General features: G+C 44.2%; 1 protein-coding gene and 2 long non-coding RNA genes across 3 annotated transcripts in view; 1 reads left to right on the top strand and 2 right to left on the bottom strand.

Moving 5' to 3' along the window:
* LOC120890667 (uncharacterized) overlaps positions 1-27,845 on the top strand; it is a 55,879-nt gene that overhangs the window by 17,250 nt on the left and 10,784 nt on the right. The window lies entirely within an intron of this gene.
* Eloa (elongin A) lies at positions 453-18,532 on the bottom strand. Its single transcript, XM_078025595.1, has 11 exons — positions 18,356-18,532; positions 12,240-12,296; positions 10,797-10,903; positions 8,485-9,676; positions 8,050-8,164; positions 6,416-6,571; positions 6,219-6,316; positions 5,252-5,432; positions 4,958-5,069; positions 4,249-4,421; positions 453-2,813 (listed from the first exon to the last, which is right to left on the bottom strand). Exons 1-11 carry the CDS (start codon positions 18,428-18,430, stop codon positions 2,752-2,754), a joined length of 2,328 nt encoding a protein of 775 aa, XP_077881721.1. The 5' UTR covers positions 18,431-18,532; the 3' UTR covers positions 453-2,751.
* On the bottom strand, positions 20,617-25,915 carry LOC144367933 (uncharacterized). Its single transcript, XR_013427584.1, has 2 exons — positions 22,507-25,915; positions 20,617-21,381 (listed from the first exon to the last, which is right to left on the bottom strand). It is a non-coding gene; the product is annotated as an uncharacterized LOC144367933 (long non-coding RNA).

Below are 27,845 nucleotides of genomic sequence, written 5' to 3'. Positions count from 1 at the left end.
AGGAGCATAATCAGTAAGGTCAAGCCTCCCAAGTAACTGGGATCACAGGCAGGTGGCTTAGAGTAACATTCTTTAAGACATCAATGGAGGACCCAGAAGACCTGCCTGAGCCCCACACCCTCCAGGGAGAGACGGAAAGCCAGAGCGCACAAGCCTTGCAAGTCAAGAGAATCTGGGTTCCCAACCCTTCCTTTAGCCACCAGGAGCTCAGCATTTGGCTGTGTTCTCTCACCTCAAGTCAGGGGTCGGTCGGTCAACTGCACAGCTGCAGGCTTCTAAGCACAACAAGGGTTGGTGCCCGTCCCCGGGAGGGTTCTTCACTCCTGAAACTCCCTCCCTGGTCCTGCGGCACTACCAACAGCAACCCCTGCCCCCACGAAGGCCTCCGCCTCAGCCCAGTAGGCAGACATCTTGACTTCTATTCCATGACACAAGAGCAAAAACGCAGGAGGCAGAATTTTTTTGTTTTTTATTTAGACGTGGGATTTTCCTTTTTGTATAACTTATCTAAGTAAAATATTCATCTTGGTAGTTACCACAAAAAAGTAACATAGAAAATTGTATTTACATTTTGGGACCAAAATACAAATGAAGAGCAGGATTACACCTTGCTCCTTCCCCTCCCACTTCCAAGAAAGAAAAAGCCTCAGAGACCCTGCTCATCACACCAGGGATCACAAAGGACTAATCTGTTATCTGGTGATTCACGTGTAGTGTAGAACAGAAAAAAATTGCACAAGTTTTCACAAATGAGACCAAAGGTTCAACATCATTTTGCGTCTGCTCTGCAGCCATTTTGGTAAGCTGGGTGAGGGGGTCATCTAGAAGTTCAGTGTGTCCTCTTCTCACCAAGTCACATCCTTGATGCAGACACTCAGAGGGGGACGGAGGAAGACCTGGCTCTACACAAACAAGAAATCTTATGTGCCAGAAGCGGATACTGACATTGGAATGAACAAATTTATGTCCTTTCCTGCCTACAGACTCCTAATGAGAGGAATTCATACTCAAATGAAATATGCAAAACTGGTTCAATGACAAAGATTTGGAGACACCAATAAGAGACAAATTCAGATGGTGCACACTTACAGGAAGCTAGCTAGGTAGCAGGTGCCTGGCACCTGATCCAAGTGTTCACTTGGTTTCAGGTAAAAGACTTTCTAATATTAGATTTGGGAATCAGGCTAGAAAATAGGGGTGTACTGGTGAAAATAAGCAATCAAGGGAAAGAAATTTACCCAATTCAGAAATACAGCAAATTAAGACACAGCAATGCACACTGGAGGATGCAGAACTTCTGCTGAGCAGGTTTCCGGCACAGCCCTGGAATCTCCAAGGTAGCCCGATGGGGGTGTCCTGGGGGGTTAAAACAGTGGCCTCTGTATTCTGGGCTTTCAGAGAGCTTGTGGGAGGGACTGATGGCCACGCTCAGCAGGCTGTCACACTAACAACCTACCAGCTCAGTTTGCTTTGCAGGCTTCTTGAATGTGCGCATCTTAAAATCTACTACCCGTGTCCTTCAACAGCCAGGAAAAAGCTGACACTGCCCTCCTGGTCCTGATTTTGCTCCTAAGCCAAAGGTCAGCAAAAGCCTCCCTTCTTGAACATGATGGATGCCCTGAGGCTCCCCACTCCCCAGGCGGCCCCGCCCTCCTGATGTGGGAAACACAACCCAAAAGGTAGAGGGCTGCAGTTCTCTACCCGACGAGCAAATTGTTGTGCTCTTGCAGTTACATGATCTTACTTTCAAAGAAAAAGGAAAAACAAAAGCAACTTTCAACAGAGCATTACAACTTTAAAAACCATTTGCTTCTAGTAGCAATTCACAGGGAACAGGAGATTAAAGTGCTGGCTTACTCCAAAGTTGTATTCTGGCTATAAAGAGCCCTGCCACATCTGTGTTTTATCCCCATGCTGATGGGGAGAAGGCAGAGGAGGAAGAAAGAAACCACCTAAAATGGGAATCAAAAAGTGGAATATTAAATTGTTGAGAGTCTGTGCAAATTCCTCTCAAGGTTCCGGTCCTCTAGTGAGCCTAACAGGCAAAACCAACAAAAAGAACTTGCGAAGAGACAGGCGAGGACTCTAGACTTCACAGACAGCCTCCCTTAATAAACACTACCGAGCAGGTGAGAGAGGATGCGCCTGCACAGGGCTCTGGGCAACGCTGAGGAGGGTCTCGGTGTGAGGAGCCCCCAAACACTGCCATCCCCACAAGGAGGCTCCCCGGGTGATGGTCTGGTCCTGGCTCTCAGTGCAGTGAGCATCACACAGGCTCTGGGGACACCCAGATCCCTCTGGACCAGAGAGCACTCAGGAGCACTGCCCTGGGACAGGGAATGGCTTCATCTAACTTTAATAAAGGACCTGGAAAATGAAAAGCTAAGTGTGGTAGAGGACAAAACCAAAACCAAAAAACTCTGGGGGGTAATATAAATACAATCTGGGGGCAATATTTATTAATTAAAACTATGTCTTATAGTTTACAAAGATGCTAATTAACAACAAAAGTATAATTGACCTTAAAATCCTCAGTGAGACTGAGGCTTCACATCGTCTTCAGAATTCTGAAGTGTGCTCCAGGCAGGGCACAGGTAGGTGTGCAGGGCAGCACCTGCGACCATGCAGGATTCCAAGGCCAAGAGGCTCCACAAAGTAAGCTTCTGGGCTCCTCTAGAAGTCCCACTCCCCAGCCCCCATTGTCCCTGTATTCTTGCCCCCCAAATTCCATCTCCAAAGTAAGTGCTTGGTTTATCGTCGAGAGAATCTGTTCTTGAAAGCTTTAATTGTCTTGGCCATCATTGGTGCGATTTCTGTTAAGAGAAGTAAGGCAGCAATTTTAGATGGACAGCAGCTTAGACCATAGCATAGAGTCAAAGCCAAGCCTTACACTACTGGCTGAGCACCAGCAGACAGTGGACAGCAGCAGGAGCTACTTGTTAACACTGCAGTGAAAGCCACAGAACACAGCACACACCTGCTGAGGCCCTCGCAGGAGCATAACATCGCTGTTCCCAGTTCTAACCGCAGTGCCCATGGGTATGTGGTAAGTGGCATAGCTGGAACTCAACCCTTGTCAACTATAAAGGCTGTGCCGTAATTCAATTCTGCCTCACAAACATCCAAACAGGAAATGGCACCCCCACCCTCCACTTTGTCCAATACAGCAACAAGTCTAAGGTGAGCTGTGCAAGCATAGCCTCAAGAGGGCCAACCTACCTCTCCACTGTTAAGCTAAGTGTGGCCGACACTTGAGCTAGGACTCCCATCCTCCCATAGGTCCTGCAAGGACTACACAATAGTACCTTTCTCAAGATAGACACCCCTGAGGATACTGAGGGTAGTCTATGGTAATAGAGAATACACAAAATAGACCCAAACAGATATTAAAAATATTTGAAAGCTATGATTATAACCTCAGTAAGATTACAGGACTCCACCTGCAATTCCATCAACTTAAAAGGCTGAGGCAGGAGGACTGCAAGTTCAAGACCAACCTCAGCAACTTAGGGAGGTCCTAAGGACTTAGCAAGACCCTATCTCAAAAGAGCTGGGCCAGGCGCAGTGGTGCATGCCTGTAATCCCAGTGACCTGGGAGGCAGAGGCAGGAGGATTGCAAGTTCAAAGCCAGCTTCAGTAATTTAGCAAGGTCCTGAGCAACTTAGCAAGAACTTGTCTCAGAATAAAAAATTTAAAAAGGGCTGGGGATGTGGTTCAGTGGTTGAGTACTCCTGGATTCAATCTCTGGTACCAAAAAAAGGGCGGGCGCTAGGAATGTGACTGAGTAGTTAAGCAACCCTCGAGTTCAACCCCCAGTACAAAAATATTTTTTAAAATAGAACATAAGTGTCCAAATGAATGTTTAAAATGATCTTTTTTTTTTTTTTGTACAAAGGATTGAATTCAGAGGCACTTAACTGCTGAGGTACATCCCCAGCCCTTTTTTTGTATTTTATTTAGAGTCAGGGTCTCACTGAGTTGCTTAGGGCCTCGCTAAGTTGCTAAGTCTGGCTTTGAATTTGTGATCCTCCTGCTCAGCCTCCCAAGCTGCTGGGATTACAGGCATGAGCCACCATGCCTGATACTATGTTCATTCTCATGGACACAGCAAGTGAAAGGAGGGGGCTGACCGTTATTCTAGCATCTGCAATGCTACATCCAGCACATAAATTCAATACCATGGCAATGATATTCAAGGAACTTCCCAAACTAGTTTTAGGTATCTGAGCAGGGGCTCAGGTTACTTACTCTTCACAGCCGGTTTCCTAGGATCATAGGAGATGGTACTACTGACCACTGGCACCAAGTGGGCACTGCTGGTGCTGGGGCCGTCATAGGCTGGCTCCTCAGAGATGGGGTTAAAGCTGTTGCTGCTGGCAGGAATGTGGCTGCTTCCTGTGGTATATGGGGCTGGCTTAATCCTGCATCACAGAAGAGAGCTGGTCAGCCACAAGCAGGGAAAATCTGCCCTGCACAAGCAGCCTGAAGCTGGCCTGCCACAGGATGACTCGTGTTGTGACTGTGAGCAGGGATGCAGCCCCCTGGGTTCTGGTGGTGGATCAGAGACACTGTAGCAGCTACAGAGCAAGTCAACATCTCAGTTTGCCTTCTCTGTTCAGGTGCCAGTTTATGCTCAGATGCTCACGTGGTCTAGAGGAAAGAGTCTAGTCACCCCAGAAATGTATGTTTTTGTTTAAATGGGAAAAAGAAAAAAGTGTAAGGTAGTGTTTGCCACAAGCCAAGCCCCTGGGTGGCAGGAATCACCATGCAGGGCATGCTGCAGTCCAGCACACTGAGGCTCAGGAGAGGTCTGTGCTCAACGAGGCCTGCCTCAGAACTCAAACTACAAAGTGAGTCACTTCCTGCCCTGCAGCTAGCTCCCTCTGAGGGTGGATGACAAGCTTTTGGGGCTCTCTTCCTTGAGCAGGTAAAGAGCAAGCACACGCAGAGATCTTACTTGACTTTCTCAGGGACAGCTGCTCCTCCTGTTCCAAATTTCTCTTGCCTCCGGCGGACATCTCGAGGTGGCTTGGCCACAGAGTTGACAAAGGCCATCTTTGCTCGCCGGCCTATGGAAAAATTTAGAGATTAATATCTGTCTTCCTGAGCAGTGACACTGCTGTTATTTCTGCCCACCTACAAACACAAGAGACGTTTATGGAATGGCCCCACACCAGCCAGGCCCACCAAGACTTCGCTGCTGACCAGAGCCACCCACCTGCCAGCTCCTGCCTCCTCTGCCTTCCCTTACCTTTGGGCTTATTGGCATGTGCAAATTGGATGTTCTTTGTTAGCACTCGTAGCCGCTGCTCTCGGGCATCCTGAAGCCGCAGGTACATCTCCCGCCAGGACTCATACTCTTCTGGTCTTTCTTCTTTAAAGTCTCGGTGACAATGAACTTTCCATAATTGATCTGTGTCTTCAATTAATACCTGCATTCAGGCGAGGATATCGCTTATATAAAAACATTCTTACGTATCTCTTTTACACTTAGGAGTGACCCGTTTCCTAGCAAATTTTTTTTTTTTTTTGGTTTGCATAGAAGTTTCATATTAAAATACCAAAACTCTAGGGGAAAAAACAAATCACTGAATTAAAAAATAAAAAAAGTTCAGTATGAGCACTAAGTAGCTCCTGGGTGGTTGTAAGAGAAGATAAGACAAAAATTAAGATCATTCTTTTCCTTTAGGAATCAGTAAAGGGTAGAGCTGGTTGAATTCAAATCAGCTACTTCCCTAGCACTACACTGAACTATCATGGCAAGGGGGGCCACCAAAGAGGGATGTCATATTACAAGCTCTCAGAACTAGAGAGAGAGAGACTCTGCCATCAGATGAGTGTGTCTGCATTACAGGAGAATTCTGGAAGGTCTGGATACTCAGCCAATTTGTACTTTTTTTTATGTTGACCTCACACCTGAGTATCTCTGGGTCCTAGGTGTTCTGCTGCCAGATTTCTCCCTTGCGGACTAGGCAAGCACAAAGGAGGCACCAGAAGTTTTTTCTTGCTCCTTTGAATCCCACCCTGATTCTAGCCCAAAGGCTACCTAAGAGCAGGTGATAGGAAAATGCTTGTTTAAAGGCCCAGAGGCAAATCAAACATGCCCAGAACAGGGATCGACCACTGGTCTGCCTTCAGCCACAGCAGATCCACAGAGACAAAGCTATATCTGGAGACACAAGTCAGAAAGCTGCTCTCTTCACAAGGAGGATACTCACGTGATTGTATTCCTCTATGCGATATAGCTGATCAGGTGTACACCTCTCCAAAACAGGTTCAAGAATAGAAAACGGGACTCTTCCCACTTCAAAGATGGCTGCAAAGAAATCAAAGGTAAGAGTGTTGAATAGCGGCCAAGCTACCCAGTGACAAGGTCCCACTGCAACAATGTGCTCAAGGGAAGCATGTGACTTACAATCGATGTTGTTTTTAAGTACACGGATACACTGCTGGTACAAGGTCATCATTTTGGGGAGATAGGCACACTTGGAACCGGAATACACCTGCATCTTGGAATTCATTCTGCGTCCAGTGAATCCAGCTTCTTCTTCTTCCTGGGGTGAAGAGAATGCTACAGGGCAAGAAAACCAGAATGGAAATCACAAAAGGCCCCAAGCCACATTGATCCTTGGCCTCTCCTTCCCTTTCTCAAGGACAATCAATGACAATTCTTCTGGATTCTGCCAGAGACTGCATTACCATTAAGTCACATCACCAGCCCTTTTTATTTTGAGACAATTTTGCTAAATTGCTAAGGCTGGCCTCAAACTTCTGATCCTCCTGCCTCAGCCTCCCAAGTCACTGGGACTGCAGGTGTGCACACTGAGCCTAGGTCCATCGCTTGTTTCATTTAGCACATTTGAGGAAATCATTCCATGATGATACATAAAAACTTTGTACATTTTTTACAGTGGTCTAAGAGGACACTTTGTGGTCAGGCCATGATATATCTGTTTCTGTTAAGTCTTCTGCTGACAGACACAATGTGGCTTCTTATTCTTTTGCTACCAAAACTCTACAATTTTTTTCTTTAAGCTAAAAATCAGACATACAATATATAGAATGAAAGGCTGCTAACAATAACAGGAGCAAAGATTTCCTGAAGACTTTGTATTGTATGTGAAAAACCTACAGCTAAAAGCTTTATTGGCATTACCACTTTTGGGGTAGGGAGGTACTGGGGACTAGACCCAGGGATGCTGTACCACTAACTACATCTCCAGACCCTTTTTATTTTTTATTTTGGGACAGGGTCTCACCAAGTTCCTGAAGCTAGCCTTGAACTTGTGATCCTCCTGAGTCGCTGAGATTACAAGTGTGTGCCACTACATCCAGTGGCATGGCATTACTACTTTTGTTTCCATTTAACAATCCCACCATTATTACTTCTATTTACAGAATGTGAAAATGAGTTCCAAAGAAATTAAGATATTACCCAAGATTATACTACTTGCAAAAACCAGTGTTGAGATTCAACCTAAGCCATCAAACTCCAGAGTACACTCCTAGGAAATGTACTCAAAATCTGATATGATGATAACTGTTACGATGACAGATCATGAATGAATTTGTACATCTTTATCCCAATTAAAAAAAAAAAAAAAAAAGATACAGGGCTGGGGTTGTGGCTCAGTTGTAGAGCACTTGCCTAGCACATGTGAGGCACTGGGTTCGATCCTCAGCACCACATTAATAAAATAAAGTTATATAAAAAAAAAAGAGGGTGGGCTGGGCTATAGCTCAGCAGCAGAGCACTTGCCTAGCATGAATGAGGCACTGGGTTCGAACCCCAGTACCACATAAAAATAAACAAAGGCAGTCTGTCCATCTACAACTACAAAAAAAAAATTAAAAATAAGAGGGGTTGGGATTGTGGCTCAGTGGTAGAGCGCTCGCTTAGCATGTGAGGCCCTGGATTTAATCCTCAGCACCACATATAAATAAATAAAATAAAGGCATTATATCCAACTACAACTGAAAAAGAAATTTTTTTAAGTATCTCACTTATTAAAAAAAAAAAAAAAAGACGACGACGACATAGAAAATTACCTTTTCTCTTTGGCTGGAAGGAGGGCATCAATTCAAGGGAAGGAAGTGGACGGTAATTGCCCTGGATGGTGGGTAAGGGGAGGTCTGGCAATACTGGCAGTGCATCAGTAGGGACCTGCAGAGGAGAAACAGTGAATGGAGAGCCCCTTTCTATGAGCACACCTTTCATACCCACAGTAAATTCCTAGCAGGTCCAGGCCGAAGGGAGGCTTACAGTCATGAACACCACCATCTAAGCCAGGAAATGAATACAGAAGGGTCCATCACGTAGGAACGCCTCCAAAAAGTCTTCTTGGGAATCAGCTATCCTTGGGCAAATGAGGCCCAGAGGAAATTAGTGCAACTGAAATACAACAGGCCAACTGCAAATAAGCCAAGGAGAACAGTAGCAGGTGGGCACCCAGAACCTGCAGGCACTGCAGCCTTGAGGCTTACCTTTCTCAGCCTGGTTGAGTCGGCTCCAGCCAGCTGCAGCTTCTCTGACCTGCTCTCATTCACCTTGGGTAATTTCTGAACTGAGTTTAAGTTTTTACTAGTGCTTTTGGAATCACTTTTTTTAAGTCCTTTGTCTCCAAGTGCTGTGGCTGGAGTTTTCACAATCTTCTTCTTTTTCTTCCGGGGCTGGTCATAGCTGAGGTATGATTCAAATGACATGGTGGGCTGCTCGAATTCATCCTCCACGTCTGCCTCCTCTACCTTAGGGAGTGAGCCCAGTGACTTTCTATCCAAATTAGAAGTCTTTACTTTCCCTTCTTGAGCCTTTATATTGTTAGAAACCTTCTCTTTTGTTCTGGGCAACAGGTCTCCAGCCCCTTTTCCAATGTCTGCACTGTCCACACGTTGCTTGCTTTTGTCTGATTTGGTTTTTGCAGAGTCCTTGTGCTTTGGCTTTTTAAGGTGGTTGTCTGAAGCAACCTCTGAGGGTGAAAACTTCCTTTTGAGGCTGCTGCCTTCTCTTTCTTTCTCTTTCTTGGCAGCACTAGAAGGTGGTCTCTCCTTGGCACTATCCCCTTGGAGTGGCCTTCGGGTCTCTTCTTTTGAGAGGGATTTGTGTGGCTTCTCTCTGCCCAAAGCAGAGGCCTTGTCATCACCCTTGGCATCTATAGGGCGTTTTTCCTTGTGGCAAGATCTGTGTTCCTTGTTTTGGTTCAAGATCCCCTTTCCCTGGGGTTCTCCCAGGTGACGTTCTTGACTAACTCCCAGTCTGTCCTGAAAGGCATTACTGTGGCCTTTTCCAGGTTTCTGGTGTGAAACAATGGACTCATGGTCCTCCTCTGGTGACCTGTAATGGTCTGTGTACATCTGATGAGGACTCGCACAGGATGGAGGGGACTGGACATGGCCATAGTCAGAAGATTCGGGGTCTGATGAGTATGAAGGTGACACCCTGTGACACCTCTTCCTCTCATCTCTCCTCTCATGACTGTGAGACACTTTGTGAGATTGTTCACATTCTGAGAGTTTTCTGTGTTTCTTCTGTCTGTGCTCGGGACTATAGGATCGGCTGCCCGAGGCCTTGCAGTTTTCTTGGTAGTACCCTTCCATCTCCTCCTCCCGCTGAACTGCATCCCGAGGGCGCTTTCGGGAATTGCTTTTCTCAAAGTCCTGTTCATCAGCCTCATTGTTTCTAAAATAAAAGAAAAAGCAGAGATAACTCTCAGTGTAATCCTTGTTCAGACAAGTCACAGGCCTTGAACTCACAAAAGATCGAGGAGATGCACAGTGAGAACACAGTTACAGGAAGAAGGGATGGGGGGTACACGTGAAGATCCTCAACCAAGTTCAAACACTGGGAAACCCCAAAACATTCAATAAATGGGAATGACAAGGATACAGGGAAGATCAAATGTCTTGTAGACATGAAAATGCTTAAAGTTGTTTTTTTTTTTGTTGTTTTTTTTAACACAGGGACAATTTTAAACTTGTTATGTAAAAAGGAAGCTAAAAAAGCTAAAAATGCCTTTTAAGAAGAGGTTAGCCAGGAATGGTGTTGCACACCTGTAATCCCAATGACTGTTGAGGCGGGAAGAGCATGTTCAAAGCCAGCCTCAGCAACTTAGTGAGGCCCTGTTTCAAAAAATAAAAAGGACTGGGGATGTAGCTCAGCAGAACATATGCTTAGCATGCACAATCCCCTGGGTTCAATATCCAGAATGACAACAACGTTTAGAAAGAAACATACTAAAATGTTATTGTTTACCTTTAAGAAATTTCAATTCTTATCTCTATTTATTTATTTAGGTACTGGGGATTGAACTCAGGGGCACTTAACCACTGAGCAACCCTATTTTGTATTTTATTTAGTGTCTCACTGAGTTGCTTAGTGCCTTGCTATTGCTGAGGCTGTCTTTGAACTTGCAATCCTCCGGCTTCAGGCTCCCAAGTCACTGGGGTCACAGGTGTGCACCCCTCGCCTAGCCTTATCTCTATTTTCTAAGAGTCTATAACAATCATGCATTACTTTTATAATTGAGGCAAAATAGATATTTATCTATTTACTTATGGTACTGGGGATTGAACCCAGGGGTGTTTTAACTGAGCTACATCCCAAGCTCTTTTTATTTTTGAAACAGAATCTCACCAAGTTGCTGATGGTGGCCTAAAAACTTGTGATCTTCCTGCCTCAGTCTCTTGAGCAGCTGGGACCACAGGCACACACCACCATGTCTGGCCAAAATATGCATTTTAAATAAGAAGATGGAAAAGGAATAAAAATAAATACCACAGTGCTGAATAAATGTTCTCACCGTTCCACAGGAACCAGCTTCTTCCACTGGGCCACTAGGTCCCTGGCAAAGCTTCCAACTTGCTCATGTTTTCGAAAGCTATTTACTGTTTTCCCGACCCCAGTCTCCTACAAATTTAACAAAATAATTGACAGAGAGTTAGAGAACCCAGCTCACATTTTTCCTAAAGAAACAGGGCCTCTTGCTTTGAGAAAATCAACAACTAATACTTCCGTCCTAAAACATACTTTGCAAGTCTGAATAACAAATTACTTTGTTGCCTATGTTCAAATTTCTTAAATGACACAAGGTAACAAAGCTTACAAATTCAGAAAAACACTTCCTCAAAATATTTCTGTAACTTTAACAAGAATGATTATAGTAGGTGTTTGACCCTGAGCTCAGGGTTTTGCAAACAGTATTTAAACCAGTCTTCTCTGTAACTTTTTTCCCTCTAATACTGGGGATTAAATCCAGGGAGCTTTACCACTAAGCTACATCCTCAGCCCTTTTTTATTTTTGAGATAGGGCCTTGCCAAGTTGTCAAGTTGGGATCCTCCTGACTCAGCCTCCTGGGTATCTGGGATTGTAGCCATGTATCATTATGCTCAGCTACGATAACTTTTTTTTTTGGTACTGGAGTTTAACCCAGAGGCGCTTAACCCCTGAGCCACATCCCGGCCACCTCCCCTTTTTTATATTTCAAAATAGGGTCTCGCTAGGTTGCTGAGATCATGGGAATGTGCCACCACACCTGGCCCAGCTATGATAGCTCTTGAGGCAGAAATCAGCCTTATTTTACAGAGACATAGCATAGAGTCACAGAACTTGGATTTGAATCCAGAACCAGTAGATGCCAAAGCCAATGTTCTTTTCATTCATTTTAATTTTGAAATACAAGTCACATAACAGGGCTAGGGGTGTAGCTCAATGGTAGTGCTCATCCAGCAAGAGGAACACCCTGGATTCATTCCTCAGCACTGGGAGGGGGGGGGGGATCATATAGATTTCACCATTTTAAAGTATATAATTCAGTGATTTCCAGAACACCTCTAATATTATGTAACCTTGAGTACTATCTAATTCCAGAACATTTCCATTACCCTGAAAAGAAGCCTGGTTCCTCCCAATTCCCTCAGCCACTGGCAACACTCATCTACTTTCTGTAGATTTGCCTGTTTTGACATTTCCTATGAACAGAATCATACAATATATAGCCTTTTGTGTCTGGTTTCTTTCACTTTCAAAGCCCATCCTCTAAATCTTCCTCTACACTCTCTCCAGTGGAAAGAGGATGGAGATATAGTTATATAACAAACTTGGGACTAATGAAGTAGCTCAGTGGTAGAGTGGCTGCCTAGCACATGAGAGGCCCTTAGCTTAATCCTAGCACCCCCCCACACATACACAAAAAAGGGAAAGGAATAAAGGAAGAAATATAGAAAGAAATACAACAATTCTTACCGCAAGGATATCTACTGTAATAGGCAAGGTGGAGAGTTTCTTCAAATATTTCAATAGCTGCAGAATGAATGAATAAAGCAAACGTTAATTTCTATAGTCATAAACACTGGAACGGATAGAAATACCTGATGGTTAAATGCTTACTCAGTACTATGTATTTTATAGTAAAATAAGCATGATTATTATCTGTGTTATGAGAAGAGGCTCAGAAAAATTATGATATGAGCTGGGGGTGTCGCTCAGTGGTACAGCACTTGCCTAACAGGTAAAAGGCCCTGGGTTCATCCCCAACACCACAAAAAAATCAGTGAATAAATAAAAAGAAAAAAATAACACCATCTTATTTATTATTAAATAAATAAAAATAAAACCCTTACCCCAGGATATAAGTGGGGTAGGAATCAGTTTGATCTGTGGCTCTAGATTCTGTGCTTTCAACTGCTATTCTATACCAAAAGGAAGTAAGACATAAAAGATAAAGACATAGAAGATAATTAAAACCTACTGACTGATAGGTCACCAACAGCTAATTCTGCCTCAATTCTGTCAGAGAAAGTGCCAGCATTAGGGAAATCACCCATGGATCTGGCACATAGAAAAGTAAGAAGAGGCCTCTATGAGAAAAGAGAACTGTCTCCAGAAGGGCTACTGTGCTGATTAGAAATGGGCAGAAGCCAAGAGCAATTCTGAGCTACAAGAATCAGAGCAATAGTGTCAATGATGAACACAAAATGTCAGGATAAATTAGCAAAGATCTGGGTTTGGCCACATTTTCTTTCTAGAGTCCCTAAAACTAGGCCAAAATCGGTAGGCAGAGCTATTAAGACAAAGTTCTGGAGTCAGAGACAAAATTCAGTTTGACTGCCGCCTTCTTGCCAGATAATCTTGTGCAGGTCAGTAACCTTTCTGAACCTTGCTGCATTCGCAGAACAAGAACTGGATCCCGTCTCTACTTCACAGGCTGTGAGGATTCAAGTGATACAAACCATACAAGCATTTAGTCAGTGTCTTCAACACTGCAGAAGTTTAAAACATGCTGACAGCTGACAGTTCTTTAAATGTTCTACCTTTGATCCTCAACCAGATATTGCTCAGCCAATTCCTACTTGCTCTATTTCTATCAAAAGCCATGACTGGCTAAGCCTTTTTCTAGGAAACATTTGTGTGTCCATAAACACACTGACTATACAAGGAGTGCTGCAAGTACAAGCAATTCAAAAGAGATAACTGTGGTCACCTTTATACTTAAATATTATTAGATAACAATATCTGTTCTTTCTTCACATATAGCCCAGGCTACACCTGGTATGCCACATGGCTAATAGGCAGAGTAACAGGTGTGTTTTTCTGGTCATTCTCCTTCCACAATTACTTAACATGGTCACTAGGCAGAGCAATTGGATCACAGGTGATAATCATGTTTGACTGGGAACAAGTAGGAGCCAAGTAGGAGCATGAAACACAGTTGAGTAAAAACTATCCTCTACTTCAAATTCCACTTGCACTACCACCAACTCAGAAAAAGTTCTATTGTGTATTTCTTGACACCCAACCTATGGGTACAAAGATCAATGCCAATTCCTTTTTTTAATTTAGTTTTGTGGTGGTGGTACTAGAGTTTTAACACTGGGACACTCCACCACTAACTGATATCCCCCAGCCTTTTCTAATTTTATTCTGAGACAGGGTCTCCCCAGGTTCCTGAGGCTGGTTTCAAACTTTCAGTTCTCCTGTCTCAATCTCCTGAGTCACTGGTATTACAGAAGTGCAGATGTATAGTCACAAGTATTACAGATATATCTAGTGCAAATTCATTTTCTTTTCTTTTTTCAGCGGGGAGGTACTGGGGATTGAACCCAGATGCTCCTAAACACTGAGTCACAAACCCAGCTCTTTTTAATATTTTATTTAGAGACAGGTCTCACCAAGTTGCTTAGGGCCTCACTAAGTTGCTGAGTTGCTGAACTCATGATCCTCCTGCCACAGCCTCCCTAGCGGCCAGAGCCCTTTTTATTGAGACAGGGTGTCAATAATTTGCTTAGGGCCTTGTTAAGTTGCTGAGGCTGGTCCCAAACTTGTGACCCTCCTGCGACAGCTTCCCAAATTGCTAGGATTACAAGCTTGCACTTGGTCTAATTCCTTTTCTTAAAGGCATATTTAGAATCATGGAAAAGGTTTTAAACAGGCAGTTCTCCCTGTTTTAAATTGTCCAGAAGGGGTAGGTGGGAAACACTTATATATCATCCACTGTCTTGTCAGTGACTATGCTAAGCTCTTCCATGCATTCTCTCCTTTTATTTTCACTATAAAGTGGATATTATTCTCCCTATTTTAGATTTTGAAACTGAGGCCAGTGAGATTCAGTAACTTGCCTAACAAGGTGAGAAGCATCCAACATAATTAATGCTATTCTTAGGAAAAGAAAATAGACCAGTAATTCCTATACCCCCTCTTAGCATACTTGGAACAATGCAAAGCAGCTTTGTTCTTTGTCAGTACTATGCTGCATAGCAGTTTAGAGTTCACTTGGTAAAGGAGGTCACCAAGGTGGCAAAGAGTCCCAGGACCTCTACAAAGCCAACATAGAAAGACCGGGCAGGAAGTCACTGAGGGTGTGTTATCTCAAAGCCTAGCCATAACTGGAAAAGCAAATGCTGCCTTTCTGCTTAAGTGACTTAAGCTCACAATACTAAAACTCTCAAGATTTAAAAACTGATCTAGCCCATCATAAAAGAAAAAACTTCATAACCTATTTTCAGTAAATTCCAAGAAAGAATAAAGCAATAACAAGACAAGAATATTCTGTGTATCCTCAGAGAGATGGAAACTTGCTGTTATCAAACTAAGGTATGGTCTGTAGAGCTTGTAAGACCTGATAACAGACAATTAAAAATTATCAAACATTTGCACAGTGCATGCTTAGTAATCTCAGCAGTCCCCTGCACACAGCTTCAATCCCCAAAGCAAAAAAGTGTCCTTAAAGCTGACCCCCTAGTTTTCCACCTGCCATCAATCTGCATTCCTGATAGTTTTCACTTATGTAACACAGGACCAGTAACTTTATCACTCATGGAAATCAATTCCAAATTAATAGTAGGAACAGAATCCAGGTGTATCTGGTCTGCCTGATACTTTCTCTCCCAAAAAGCCTAGATCATAGATGAAATTAAAATGAAAACAGTTACACTTAAACACCAATGTTTAACACCAGAAGATCCATGAGCACAGGTGTAAAATCCACCCTTTGACTAATAATGGCTTGAAAGCAAGATTTGATTACATGTCCAATATTGCTCTATAATCATCCTGCAATTTCAAGAACAACCTGTGGGAGCTTGTTGGGTTAACAGAGGGTTGAGAGGAAGAAGGCCAGTGTGCCAGCTTGCACTTTTCCCTCTGCAGTTAGCTCATTTCTGAATGCCAACTATTATGCCCTTTGCAAAAATGATAATCCAACATTTTCTTATCTTCATAAAGCTCACTTCCCAGAATAAAGCCAAAAATTCAGGGTGGCTTTTTTGTTTTTTTTTTCCCTCGGTTGGAGCATGGAACCAAGGGCCTCACGCATGGTGGGTAAGTGCTCTACTACTGAGTTCACCCCTCGACCTAGGGGTTGATTTTTCTATCTGGGAAAGGAAAGCTTAAGTGCTTAAAAACATACAAACAAGCAAAAACCACTAATAGTTCAAGTAAACTTACCTGATATTAGAAAGCTTATTCCAAATAGAGCATTGTTTTAACCTGATAGAAATAAAGACCAGCCAGGCATGGTGGTACATGCCTGTAATCCCAGTGGCTCAGAAGGCTGAGGCAGGAGGATCACCAATTCAAAGCCAGCCTCAGCAACTTAGTGAGGTCCTAAGCAATTAATGAGGCCCTGTCTCAAAATAAAAAGGGCTGGGGTTGTAGCTTGATGGTAAAGTGCTTACCTGGCATGTATGAGGTGCTGGGTTCGATTCTTAGCACTACATATAAATAAATAAAGGCACATTGGCAATTAAAAAAATATTTAAAAAGAGAAAAGAAAAAGGCTGGAGATGTGGCTCAGTGATTAAACACTCATGGGTTCAAGCCCTGGCACAATACATACATACAGACCAAATACATACATACCAAATGGGGGGAGGTTACATAATAGTGCCTTAAAGTCAGTCACAAATCTTACAGTATTCAGGAAAATGAACTAGTACTCAGAAATAATGACCATTTATTAGATGTCCACAAAGGGATATTGTAAAAAGAAACTTATAAATATGCCTGGCCACTAGGTAATAAAGCATTGATAAAAAATACAACACAACACAATTGAAAGCATTTAAGTTTTCACAGCTTTGTAACTAGCTGGAAAAGTGGTTCTTCAGCTGGGTATGAATGAAGAGAGTTCAAGAGTGGCCTGATAGTGAGAGGCTATGTGCAGATGGAAACCCTCATGTGACAGGCTAGGTAACAAGAGAAATTGCAAGGGGCGAGGGGGCGAGAGTCCTCTGGGAGAAAAATTCTGAAAAACAGTGATTAACATCTACTAAGCACTTTCTTCCAGCTGAGTCTTTTAGTTAGGCAAAGGGCTGGGGATATAGCTCAGTAGGTAGAGTTGCATGCACAAGGCCCTGGGTTCATTCCCCAATACCACAAAAACAAAAAAATAAATTAAAAATAAAAATAGGGCTGGGGATGTGGCTCAAGCGGTAGCGTGCTCGGCTGGCATGCGTGCGGCCCGGGTTCGATCCTCAGCACCACATACAAACGAAGATGTTGTGTCCGCCAAGAACTAAGAAAAAATAAATAAATGTTAAAATTCTCTCTCTCTCTGTCACCCTCTCTGTCACTCTCTCTTAAAAAAAATTTAAAAAAAAATAAATAAAAAATAAAAATAAAAAAAATCCTAGGCAAAAGTGGGAGAAGACAGGCTCAGCAAAGAACTCCCCCACTGTTCATGGTTGGCAAATGGATCAGAATCCAAATTTCAGCAGCATTTTATCTTCACTACATCTCTCCTTTAATTCCTCTTCCATCAGGACCGGGTCTCATTTCTTAGGAACCACTCACCCGGTCTAGAATGCTGGCAGAGAATATCACACCCTTAAGTGATTTGTTTTATTTTATTTTTGGAACTGGGGATTGAACTACATCCCTAATCAGTCTTTATTTGTTAATTAATTAATTAATTTAGAGACAGAGTCTTGCTAAGTTAGTGAGGGCCTCGCTAAGTTGCGGAGACTGACCTCGAACTTGCGATCCTTCCGCCTCAACCTCCCCAGTCAATGGAATTACAGACGTGCGCCACCGCGCCTGGCTCAACTCTGTATCTCAATGAAAACAATTCTAACACCCACCAGACACTCCTAGAGATATCCGAGACGCCGAGTAACAAAGTCAAGAAGGGAGAAGGGCGTATTTAACTTAACAGTTTCTAAAAGAGGCAACAAAACTAGTTAAGTACAATTAAAAATGGTTGCCCATCGTTTGAAAGCAGTGAGAAACGGTAGGTCTCGCCTTTCTATAAGGCCAGAGGGTAGCTAACCACAACTTCTAGCCGCACCCCCTTCAATTACAACCTAAGTTTCTGGAGTACAGCTAGGTGACAGGAGGCTTATTTTGTTGCTCTGAACGGGATTTACTGAGAAAGCAAAGGGTCCACGCTCTAAGACCAAGCCGAGAAGCGATAAAAACGTCCCGCAGAGGCGCAGGACCACACCGAGCCTCGACTCCACGGCGCACCGCCGGCACCTCCTCCGGCTCCCAACACCCAGGACACGCGGAAAGCAGCGCGGACTCGCGGGTGCGGGCACTCGACTCCGCGCCAGCTCCCCCGACAGGAAACAGCTGGCCCAGGACGCCGGGGAGCGGCTCGGAGTCCGCGGGGCACACCGCGCCCGCCCCGGATTGCGCCTGCCGCCGGACCCCGCGGCGCCCGGCCCGACCCAGGACAGGGGAGGCGGGCCGCCGAGGCCCGACCTGCGGGGCCACCGCGTGCCAGGCGCTGCAGCCCGCGGGCCTGGCTCGGGGTCCGAGCCCCGCGGCGCCGGCCGGTGGGGAATCGGCCGCGTCCGGCCCGCGACCGTTAGGGGCCCGCGCCGCGCCCAACGCCCGCCCGCTCCGCGCAGCCCGCCGCTGACCTTCTTGGGGTCCGGGTTCGCAACCAGGCGCGCCTGCAGCTTCTCCACAACTTGGAGCGCCGACTCCGCCGCCATCGCTGTCACTGGCGCGGCCTCCTCGCCGGAACTGGGTTCGCGTTGCGTCCTCGGGCCGCAGCTCCGCCCTCCGTGCAGCCCCGGCGGAGACGGAAGCGCGACTGGCCCCTTCCGGGCCTCGGCGAGGGAGGGGCGGGGGGCGCGGGGCTGGCCGGCTGCAGGCCCCGCCCCCAGGCCCGCCCCGGGCCCCCCCCCGCTCGCCCCGCGGCCGCTCGAGGGAGCGCGCTGCCAGCCGCCGACCTCTGCGCGACAGGTCCTCCGGGAGCCGAGCCCAAGTCCCGAAGACCTCTCCAGTATATAGTCCAAAAAGGAATGGGCCACAGAGCAAGACCCTGGGTTTATAAGTCCTAACCTCCACCCTTCCCCGCCGGGGGCTGTGAGCCACACCCTAATTAACGCCTTGACGGCGGGCCCAGGTCATTGCCCGGCTCTGGGAATCGGGGGTAATAAAAGGAGCGACACGTAGGTTACGCTCACTGTGCCAGCAGTTGGACTATCTTAATTTCAGCCTCTCTGCAGCTCATTGAAACGAGTTATCCCCGTTTTACAGATGAGGAAATGGAGGCCCAGGAAGATGAAAATAACTTGCAAAATGTTCACATAATAGTTAATGAAGACAGAATTTGATTTTAAATAGTCTAGGTCCATCGTGAGTCCACACCTATGAATAGGTCAAGGATATGAGGGCCAGAGGGATGTCAAAACAACTTAGCTCCTTCAGACAATAGTCGTCTGTCCCCCTTCCCTCAACAGTGTCTGGCACAAAGGCAGCAAATAAATACTTTAAAAAAAAAATTTAGTTGTAGGTGGACACAATACCTTTATTTTTTATTTATTCATATGTGGTGCTGAGGATGAACCTAGCACCTCACACGCACTAGGCGTGTGCTCTACCGCTGAACCACAACCCCAATCCCGAAATAAATACTTCTTGAATGAATGAATGGCTGTTTCCTCTGATGACCTACTCATCAGCAGTAGATCGTGAATCATTACAACCCAAGACACCTCCTTCCCTGACACCAACCCTCATCCAAGAAGCACTAAAATCTATTACTTGGTAAAAGTAATTTTATTATAACTATTAAAAAGAAAAACTAAACAGTTGAAACTAACAAAACATCAGCATCAATTAAATCTTACTGGATTAGGTCAGATTACATTAGATTCTAATCAGATCCCCAGGAGCAAATTGACAATGCATATGGGCTAACCTTTCCCCCAAAGCAGAAAAGCCCAAGCATTCTTCCACATTCCAGTTCTGGAAGAAAACAAAAACAATATAAATTGTTTCTTCAAATGAACATTCACTCACTCTCTAGCTAGAAAGCCCTCCCTGCCATGCCCTACACCTCTATTTGGTGTCCCGCCACAAGCTCCCTCAATAATTGACCCCTTTCAGAGAAACTCAAAAATTTTCTGTCTTGTCAAATACAAAAACAACCTGGAATGTCTGCTGCCTACAATAATACAACCACATAATCAGCCTTGGATGAAAAGCTCATACAAAAGGGCTGCTGCTGCAGCACTTGCTTGTAGAGTGCTTGCTGGCCTAGCCTGTATGAGTCCTGGGTTCCATCCCCAGCACAATAAGGAGGGGGGATGGGGGATGGGCTGGGGAGGCCCACATAAGATTAATGACCATTCACTTTGTGCCCTAAACTCTATCTAGGGGTATAAAGGAAAAGGCACTGAACCAAGTGTGAGACCTGGAGTCTCTTCTGCACAGCAAATGCTTTTACACTTTACATTCCTTCCATTTTGAAAATGCAGCACTGGTGTAATGGAATACAGGCTGGTTCTTAAAGCAGAATTGCTGACTAACTGACCTGGCGCATACTTGGGACGCATGGAACATTTTGCAAATGTTATCCAGGGAGATCTCAACAACCAAAATGAAAAGAAACCCCACTTGCTGCTGATGGCTTCTGGAGAGGGTGCAACACCCTTTGCCCCCCCTGTAGTCAGTCTACAAAGTACTCTGACATTTGGATATTGTGACTTCTCTGATGAGCAGTTAATTACATATGTTATTATATATGTTATTGTCTGACTTAATAAAAAAAAGTTTTCAGCTGGACATGGTAATACATACCTATAGTCCAGCAACTCAGGAGGCTGAGGCAGGAGGATCACACAAGTCTGAGGCCAGCCTGGGTAACTCAGTGAAATCCTGTCTCACAGTAAAAAATAATTAAAAAAAAAAAAAAAAAAAAAAAAAAAAACGTTGGGAATGTAGCTCAGTGGTAGAGTGCCCTTGGGAGGAGCAGGGGTACCAGCCAAAAGTTTATGTTCACTGGAGGTTACCACTGTAATTCTTGATTTACACAGGCATGTTCAACACAGGAACAAATTGCCTAAGATCAGGGTAGTTTTGTCAATCTCAAATCAGCAACATTTAGCACACAGATGACATTCAATGAAAGTTTGTTGAAAACTGAACTAATCATTAAACTTAAGGCAAGATCATATTTTCATCTGAAAACCTGAGAGGGGTTCTCTAGCCACATACCAACACTATTAGAGCTTCTTCATGAGAATAATTAACAGATAATTAATAATTAACTTTCTGATTATGCCCTGAAGATGTGTTTAAGGCTATAGTTGGGTAGAAAAATGGACAGGGGGGCAAAGGGTGTGCTTTGTACATTTTTTGAGTTTTTGCAATAAGTATAGTCTACTTTCATAATCAAAGTAACTTAAAGATATTTTAATTTAATTTTATTTATTTTATTTTTTTAAAGAGAAAGTGACAGAGATAGAGAATTTTTTAATATTTATTTTTTAGTTTTCGGCAGACACAACATCTTTGTATGTGGTGCTGAGGATCGAACCCGGGCCGCACGCATGCCAGGTGAGCATGCTACCGCTTGAGCCACATCCCCAGCCCAGATATTTTAATTTCAGAGAAAAGGAATCCCAGGCTGGCTCATATTAGGAAATTTGAAACCCTGGAAGATAATAAATAATGATGAATCATCCATCTTGTCCTCAACAGCAGAAAAAAGACCCTCTCCTAGAGTTTCAAGTGACATTCTTCGGGCTGGACAGACCCTGTACTAAGTAAAGGTTACTGGCTTGAGCTCCACCCCCACGCCACTGCCCTGGGCTCTGCCATTCATCTTATCAAGTGGGTAGCATCTGAGGTTCTCAGATGGTGGGTACAGGGAACACAGGCTGGGGCTCAGTGCCGACCTGAGTTCCAACCTCCCTCTACCATGCTAACTGTGTAGCTCACAATTAAGTTGAACTCACTGAAACTGTTTCCTCCTCCTTTCTAGACTTCTTGTGAGACCTGTCATCATGTTAGGTGAGTTAAGTTGAGTAGTATTTTTGAAAAAGCAGCAATTGTTAGGAAAATGCATTGCCTCAGTCAAGAGCATACTGGGATCTTCTGTAAAACAAAGTGAAAACTCCTCTTCTGGGCAATTTTGTTCTTCACAGCTGTGGCTACGGTTCTTCCAAAGGGCTCAGGTATCTGAATTTACTATGTCCATCTTTGTTTCACATCCTTCAAACACATTCAGCTGGTTGTTTACTCAGGGATGGCACCTTCCTAAAGGATGTGTTTCACACTGGCCGGATTCACTCCTCAAATACAGTAATGGAAATGGAGATGGCCTGCTCCAGGGAGTGGTGCCTAAGATTCAAAATCCACACCTTTCACAGAATGCCTGAAAGTTGGATTAAACTTTCCACTAGCAACTTAAGGATATCAGACGTGGATAGCCTCTGAGGTTCTTTGTGTGAAGAGAATATATTTCAGCATTCTCTCACACCCTTGGAGAGCAGTCTGCAGAGAATCTGTGTTTTCCAGAAAAACAGCTACCATGAAAGTAAAAAAGTTGGGGCGGAGCTCTGTGACAGAGCACATGTTTAGTAGGCAGGAGGCCCTAGGTTCAATCCCCAGGATAAAAACAAATTTTAAAAAATCAAAAAGTAACGGGTGTATATTTTGATACTTTTAAACTTTACCAATGCATACAAATTGTATTCAGGTAATAACCTACATGTCTTCCCTTAGCTCTTCATCTTGTTTTATTTTTGTTATAACACTTAACATAATTCGAAATTACCTTAATTAGTGGTTCCTGTTTTTATAGTCTCTTCACATTATGTGAGCTCCAGGAGCATCACTGTGCCCGGACCTAGAAGGTACTCAATAAATTGAGTTGAATGAAAATTACCCCCCAATACTGCACAGATTAAATGAAACTGGAAACGTGCTAGCAACCAATGCTGTTATCTTCGTCAGTCTTCATTGTTTTCTAGATGAGGGATTGATACTTAAGAAATTTTAATGAGAGCATGCCCTCAGCCCCAGAAATAAATGTGTGGTCTTTGCTGGGAATCTTTACTGGAATAAAGGTGTCAGAGTTTGAGCTGAACGCAGATAGCCTCCCACTGGTGGAAATGGAAAGGAAAACAGAGGAGGGGGACAAAGAGGAAAGGAAGGAGTGGCTGACTGACTTGCTGGACTGTTTTTATACTTTATGTTGGCAGGGCTGTGGACTTTCTGTGTTTCGTGTTGTAAGATTACAAATTCTCAAAGTGATCTATGTCTCCCATCTATCTTTAAGAAAATAAAACAAAAAGATTAAAAAGGGAAGTTAAGTAGGAAGAATAAAAACCCGGCATCACAGACTGGGGTGAGAACAGCTGCCACCTGCTGAGTGTCTTCTTGGTGGCTCAGCTCTGTGCTGCCTTTATATACTTCATCTCCCAACATTCCAGTGATCTCCTGAGCAATTTTAAAAATGGAGAATCCAAGGCTTCAACAGGGTAAGAACAGTAGAGTAGCAGAAAGAGAATAGGGGGAGGAAGGAGGGAAAGGAAGGAAAGGGAAGGAAAGAGGGGGGGAATGAGGATTGAAATGGAGTAAATCCAAAACCCATGCCTAGATGATTTTATCAAAATGAATCCTCCAGGGCTGGGGATGTGGCTCAAGTGGTAGCGCGCTCGCCTGGCATGTGTGCGGCCCGGGTTCGATCCTCAGCACCACATACAAAGAAAGATGTTGTGTCCACCGAAAACTAAGAAACAAATATTAAAAAAGTTCTCTCTTGGGGGATAGTAGAGGATAGGAAAGGTAGCAGAATACAACAGTTATTAATATGGCATTATATAAAAATGTGGATGTGTAACCGATGTGATTCTGCAATCTGTATTTGGGGTAAAAATGGGAATTCATAACCCACTTGAATCTTAATGTATGAAATATGATATGTCAAGAGCTTTGTAATGTTTTGAACAACCAAAAAAAAAGTAAAAAAAAAAGTTCTCTCTCTCTTAAAAAAAAAAGGGTTGTACAATAGGTACACATCTTTATTAAAAAAAAATGAATCCAACTACTATGTATAACTATGCTGCTTTAATAAAAAAAATTGCTCCCTCACAATAAAATAAAATTTTTAAAAAGGCTAAGGAACGAGCTCCAATTTAATGGATGGACCCAAACCGTGAACAAGTCTGCTCAGCTCCAGCTCAGTGCACGGGCCTACACTCCAGGCCTGAAGCCTGGGCGCCGATCACTCCTCCTCCACCCCCTCCATGAATGACTCTACCAGGCCTGCTTCCTTGTCTGTTAACAAGGAGGGCTAGACAAGCTATGGCCACAGTACCAATGAAGATGGTAATGCCACTGACGCCTGTTTAAAATGTGCCAGGCACTGTGCTAAGCAATCTGCATTAATTCTCAACTTTACCTTTAGAAACATTTTGTAATATAGATACATCATCTCCACTTCAGAGATGAGGAAAGTTTCACTGAGGATTTGTTACCTCCCCAAGGTCTCAGAGCTTATAAGCAGCACTGCCAGGGCTGAAGAGTCAGGTTTGTATGGCACCCGAACTCAAGCTCTTTGCCCCTGAGCTGCTCTGTTTCCTGTTGCCTGAGAAGCCACCTGGAATACCATCCAACACTTCATTCATTCATCCAGCTTTGGTGTGGGTGACTTGTGTGCAATGAGAAAGGTGAAGGCAGTATAAGATGAATTTGGCTAGGAGTAGGAGCAGATTATATAGGGTATTAGAGACTATGGTAAAGAATTTGCATTTTATTCTGACTTAATGAATTCTAGATAGGGAAGTGACAAAACCTATAATACCTTGATAAATATCCACATATGCTCACAGAGCACATGAAAGGTTTGACTGTCCCCTTATTCCTGTCATCTTTATGTCTTTTTCACCATTTCTCTCCCTTAAGCTCTATATTCCTCAGGGATGGGTCCAGAATCTTTGCTTTTGTAATTACACACTCTTTGGGTACTCCCAACTGATCTCATGGTTTCTATCAAAGGGCTGGTGCTTCCCATATCTATAGGGCTAGTCCCATCTTTTAGATTTCCTGGAAGGAGTTCAAAATATGTCTGGACAGACATTTCCTCTGGTTCCCCTGAGCCTGTGACTCAGCAAGGGATGGAATTTGTTATCTTCTCCATAAACTTGTTGTCCTCTGGGGATCTAGGGGCTGTTGAGGGTATGAGGGTGCAGTTCAGTAACAGAGCTCTTGCTTAACATGAGGCCTGGGTTAAATCACTAGCATGGCCCACACACACAAAAAGTAGCTGAGGGAGTGAATGATACCTTCGGAGAGGCCTGACTGCCTGGAGGGAAGGTGGTGCTTTCAGAGAGAGACCATGTGACTGAGATCTTGCAGGAAGGAATTTGCCAGGTGAGAAGTGAATGGAAGAGGACTCCAGGTGAAGCAACAGCAGGTCTAATGGGATTACAGGTCTGCTGGAGCTTGGGTGCTCAAGAACATGGACAGACACACTGCTAGAGGTGGGGCCTGGAGGGAATATGATGGAAAGCACCACGGAAAAAAAGCACCATTCTTTGTTAAATACCCCACCTGATAAATATCCACACATGCTCACAGAGGACACTGATTAAAGGGGTTGTGGGACTAGAATATTCTACCTTGAAGACAAAAAACAGACTATCTGAACACAGATGCCAAACCAGCCATACGGAACAACCACATTCAAACTAGCACGACTTCCTACAGCCCTCAAGGAACTTACTCTCTAGAGAAGTCCCTGTGACCACAAAGCAGAGACTTTCACCCCAAAGATAGGCCTATGCCGGGTGCAGAGTGCACGCCTGTAATCCCAGGGGCTTGGGAGACTGAGGCAGGAGGATTGTGAGTTCAAAGCCAGCCTAAGCAGCTGAAGCCCTAAGCAACTCAGTTGAGACCCTGTCGCTAAATATTTTAAAAAGGGCCAGATGTGGTTCAGTGGTTAAGTGTCCCTGGTACCAAAAAAAACAAAACAAAAAACAGACCAGCCTGAAAGGCAGAGAGCCACAGGAAGTCCATTCCAGGGAGCAGAGCTGCCTGAAACAGACTGACTCAGGGACAAATGCAGTTTAGATCCATCCCCAGATAAAACCCCTCTGACTTAGGGTGACAGAGGCCAGCTATGCTAACAACACAAAATCAAAGGGCAGCTTAGCACTGTTTGCAAAGGTGGGGCCTTCAATATTTACTCACTTAAAGGGCAGCTTCATGAGGTGGGTATTATTGCCCCTAAATAGAAGAAGAAACAGACTTGGTCAGGGTATGGGAATCAGTGGACTGGAGCCCAGCCTTCTGGACTATGAAAACAGTGTTGGCCACCTCACCACAAAAGGGCATCACAAGGCGATTGACACATGAAGAAGGGAGGCCCTCTGTGTCCTGGGGGCCCTCCAGCTCAGCCTCCTCTTGGACCACTTCTATGCAGCTGGTTATCAGAGATTCAGAGTAGCCCTCTCTTAAGTTCCAGTGTCCCTTTTAGTAGATATTTCCCCATCCCCTAAAAGAATCATTGTTCCCTTAAGGCCACTAGTTCCCCTTTCTACTTCCTGGTTTTAATGGGGCAGAATATAGAAAACCTCTCACAGTTTGTTTTTTCATCAAAGTGGGGAGCCTGATTATGGAATAAGGTGATAGCTAAATCAATAATACTTATGCCAAGAACTGCAGAATAAAGAAGAAATCTCATGCTCTTGAAACAGGACTTGATTTGTTCAAACTATTTTTTTCCTGGTGCTGAAGATTCAGCACAAGGCCTCACTCATGCTAGGCAGGTGCTATACCACTGAGCTATATACCAGTCCTATTCAAACATTTACTGAGACTCTACTTGGTGGCAATACTGAGTTTGACACTGGGCCTTCTGATATGTACACAGTCCCAAATTAAACAAGGGGTCCAATCTAGTGGGTATGATGTTATTCAAAAGAAAAATTCTGGCCCAGTGCAGTGGCACCCACCTATAAAACCAGTAAGTCAGGGGACTGAGGCAGGAGGATTATAAGTTTGAAGCCAGCCTCAGCAATTTTTTTGTGGGGGGCGGATAATTGCAAATTTAACACAAGGGAGCTTTACCACTGAGATACAGCCCCAGTCCTTTTTATTTTTTATTTTGAGATAGGGTCTCTAAGTTGCTTAGGGCTTCACTAAATTGCTGAGACTGGCCTCAAACTTGGCAATCCTCCTGCTTAAGCCTCCCAAAACACTGGGATTACAAGCGTTCACACCAGCATGCCCAGTAGCCTCAGCAACTTAATGTAGCCCTAAGCAACTTACTGAAACTCTGTCGCAAAAACAAAACAAAGAAAACAACAGAGCTGGGGAAGTAGCTCAGTGGTAAAGCACACCTGGATCCAATGCCCAGTACTTAAAAAAAATTATATATATATCAGGGAAACCCTTAAATTTATTGATATTCAGAGGATGATCTAAACCAGAAAGAGGGCTGGAGGTGTGGCTCAGTGGTAGAGCAGTTGTCTAGCATGCATGAGGCTCTAGGTTCCATCCCCAGCACCCCAAAATTGACTTGAAACAAAAAATATTATTGATGAAGAAAAGTTTATATAGATACATAAAAAGATATTCAATCTCAGCAGCAGTCAAGGAAAGGCACATTAAAACCACAGTGAGGGGCTAGGGCTGGCTCAGTGGTAGAACCCTTACCTGGCATGTGTGAGGCACTGGGTTCGATCCTCAGCACCACATAAAAACAAAATAAAGGTATGATGTCCACCTACAACTAAAACAAAACAAAACAAAACAAACCACCACAATGAAACACTGTTTTACTCACCAGATTGATTGACCGACTGACAGGAGCATTATGCCAGCAGACCTGAGGTTGCAGAACAAGCATGGTCAGGTGCTGGAGGAGTGACAGGTACAGTAGGATCTTGGTAAATATTTTGCTAAATCAAGTGCAGAAAGGGTGTAGAACAGGGAGCAATCCCACAGCCTGGGCTGAATGTGGTCTGCTGGCATATTTTATTTGCTTTCACAGCGTTCACCAAATGAACTGATTGCTAAGAGTGTTAAATCAGGAGATTGATTTCACAACTTCTCTTGAAAAATAGTCATTTCTGGCAGCTCTTGGCCCAGTCTACAATGGCCAACCCT

This window comes from Ictidomys tridecemlineatus, chromosome 11, assembly GCF_052094955.1.
Source record: "Ictidomys tridecemlineatus isolate mIctTri1 chromosome 11, mIctTri1.hap1, whole genome shotgun sequence".
Lineage (NCBI taxonomy): Eukaryota > Metazoa > Chordata > Mammalia > Rodentia > Sciuridae > Ictidomys > Ictidomys tridecemlineatus.
This window is presented reverse-complemented; position numbering and strand designations above follow the sequence as displayed.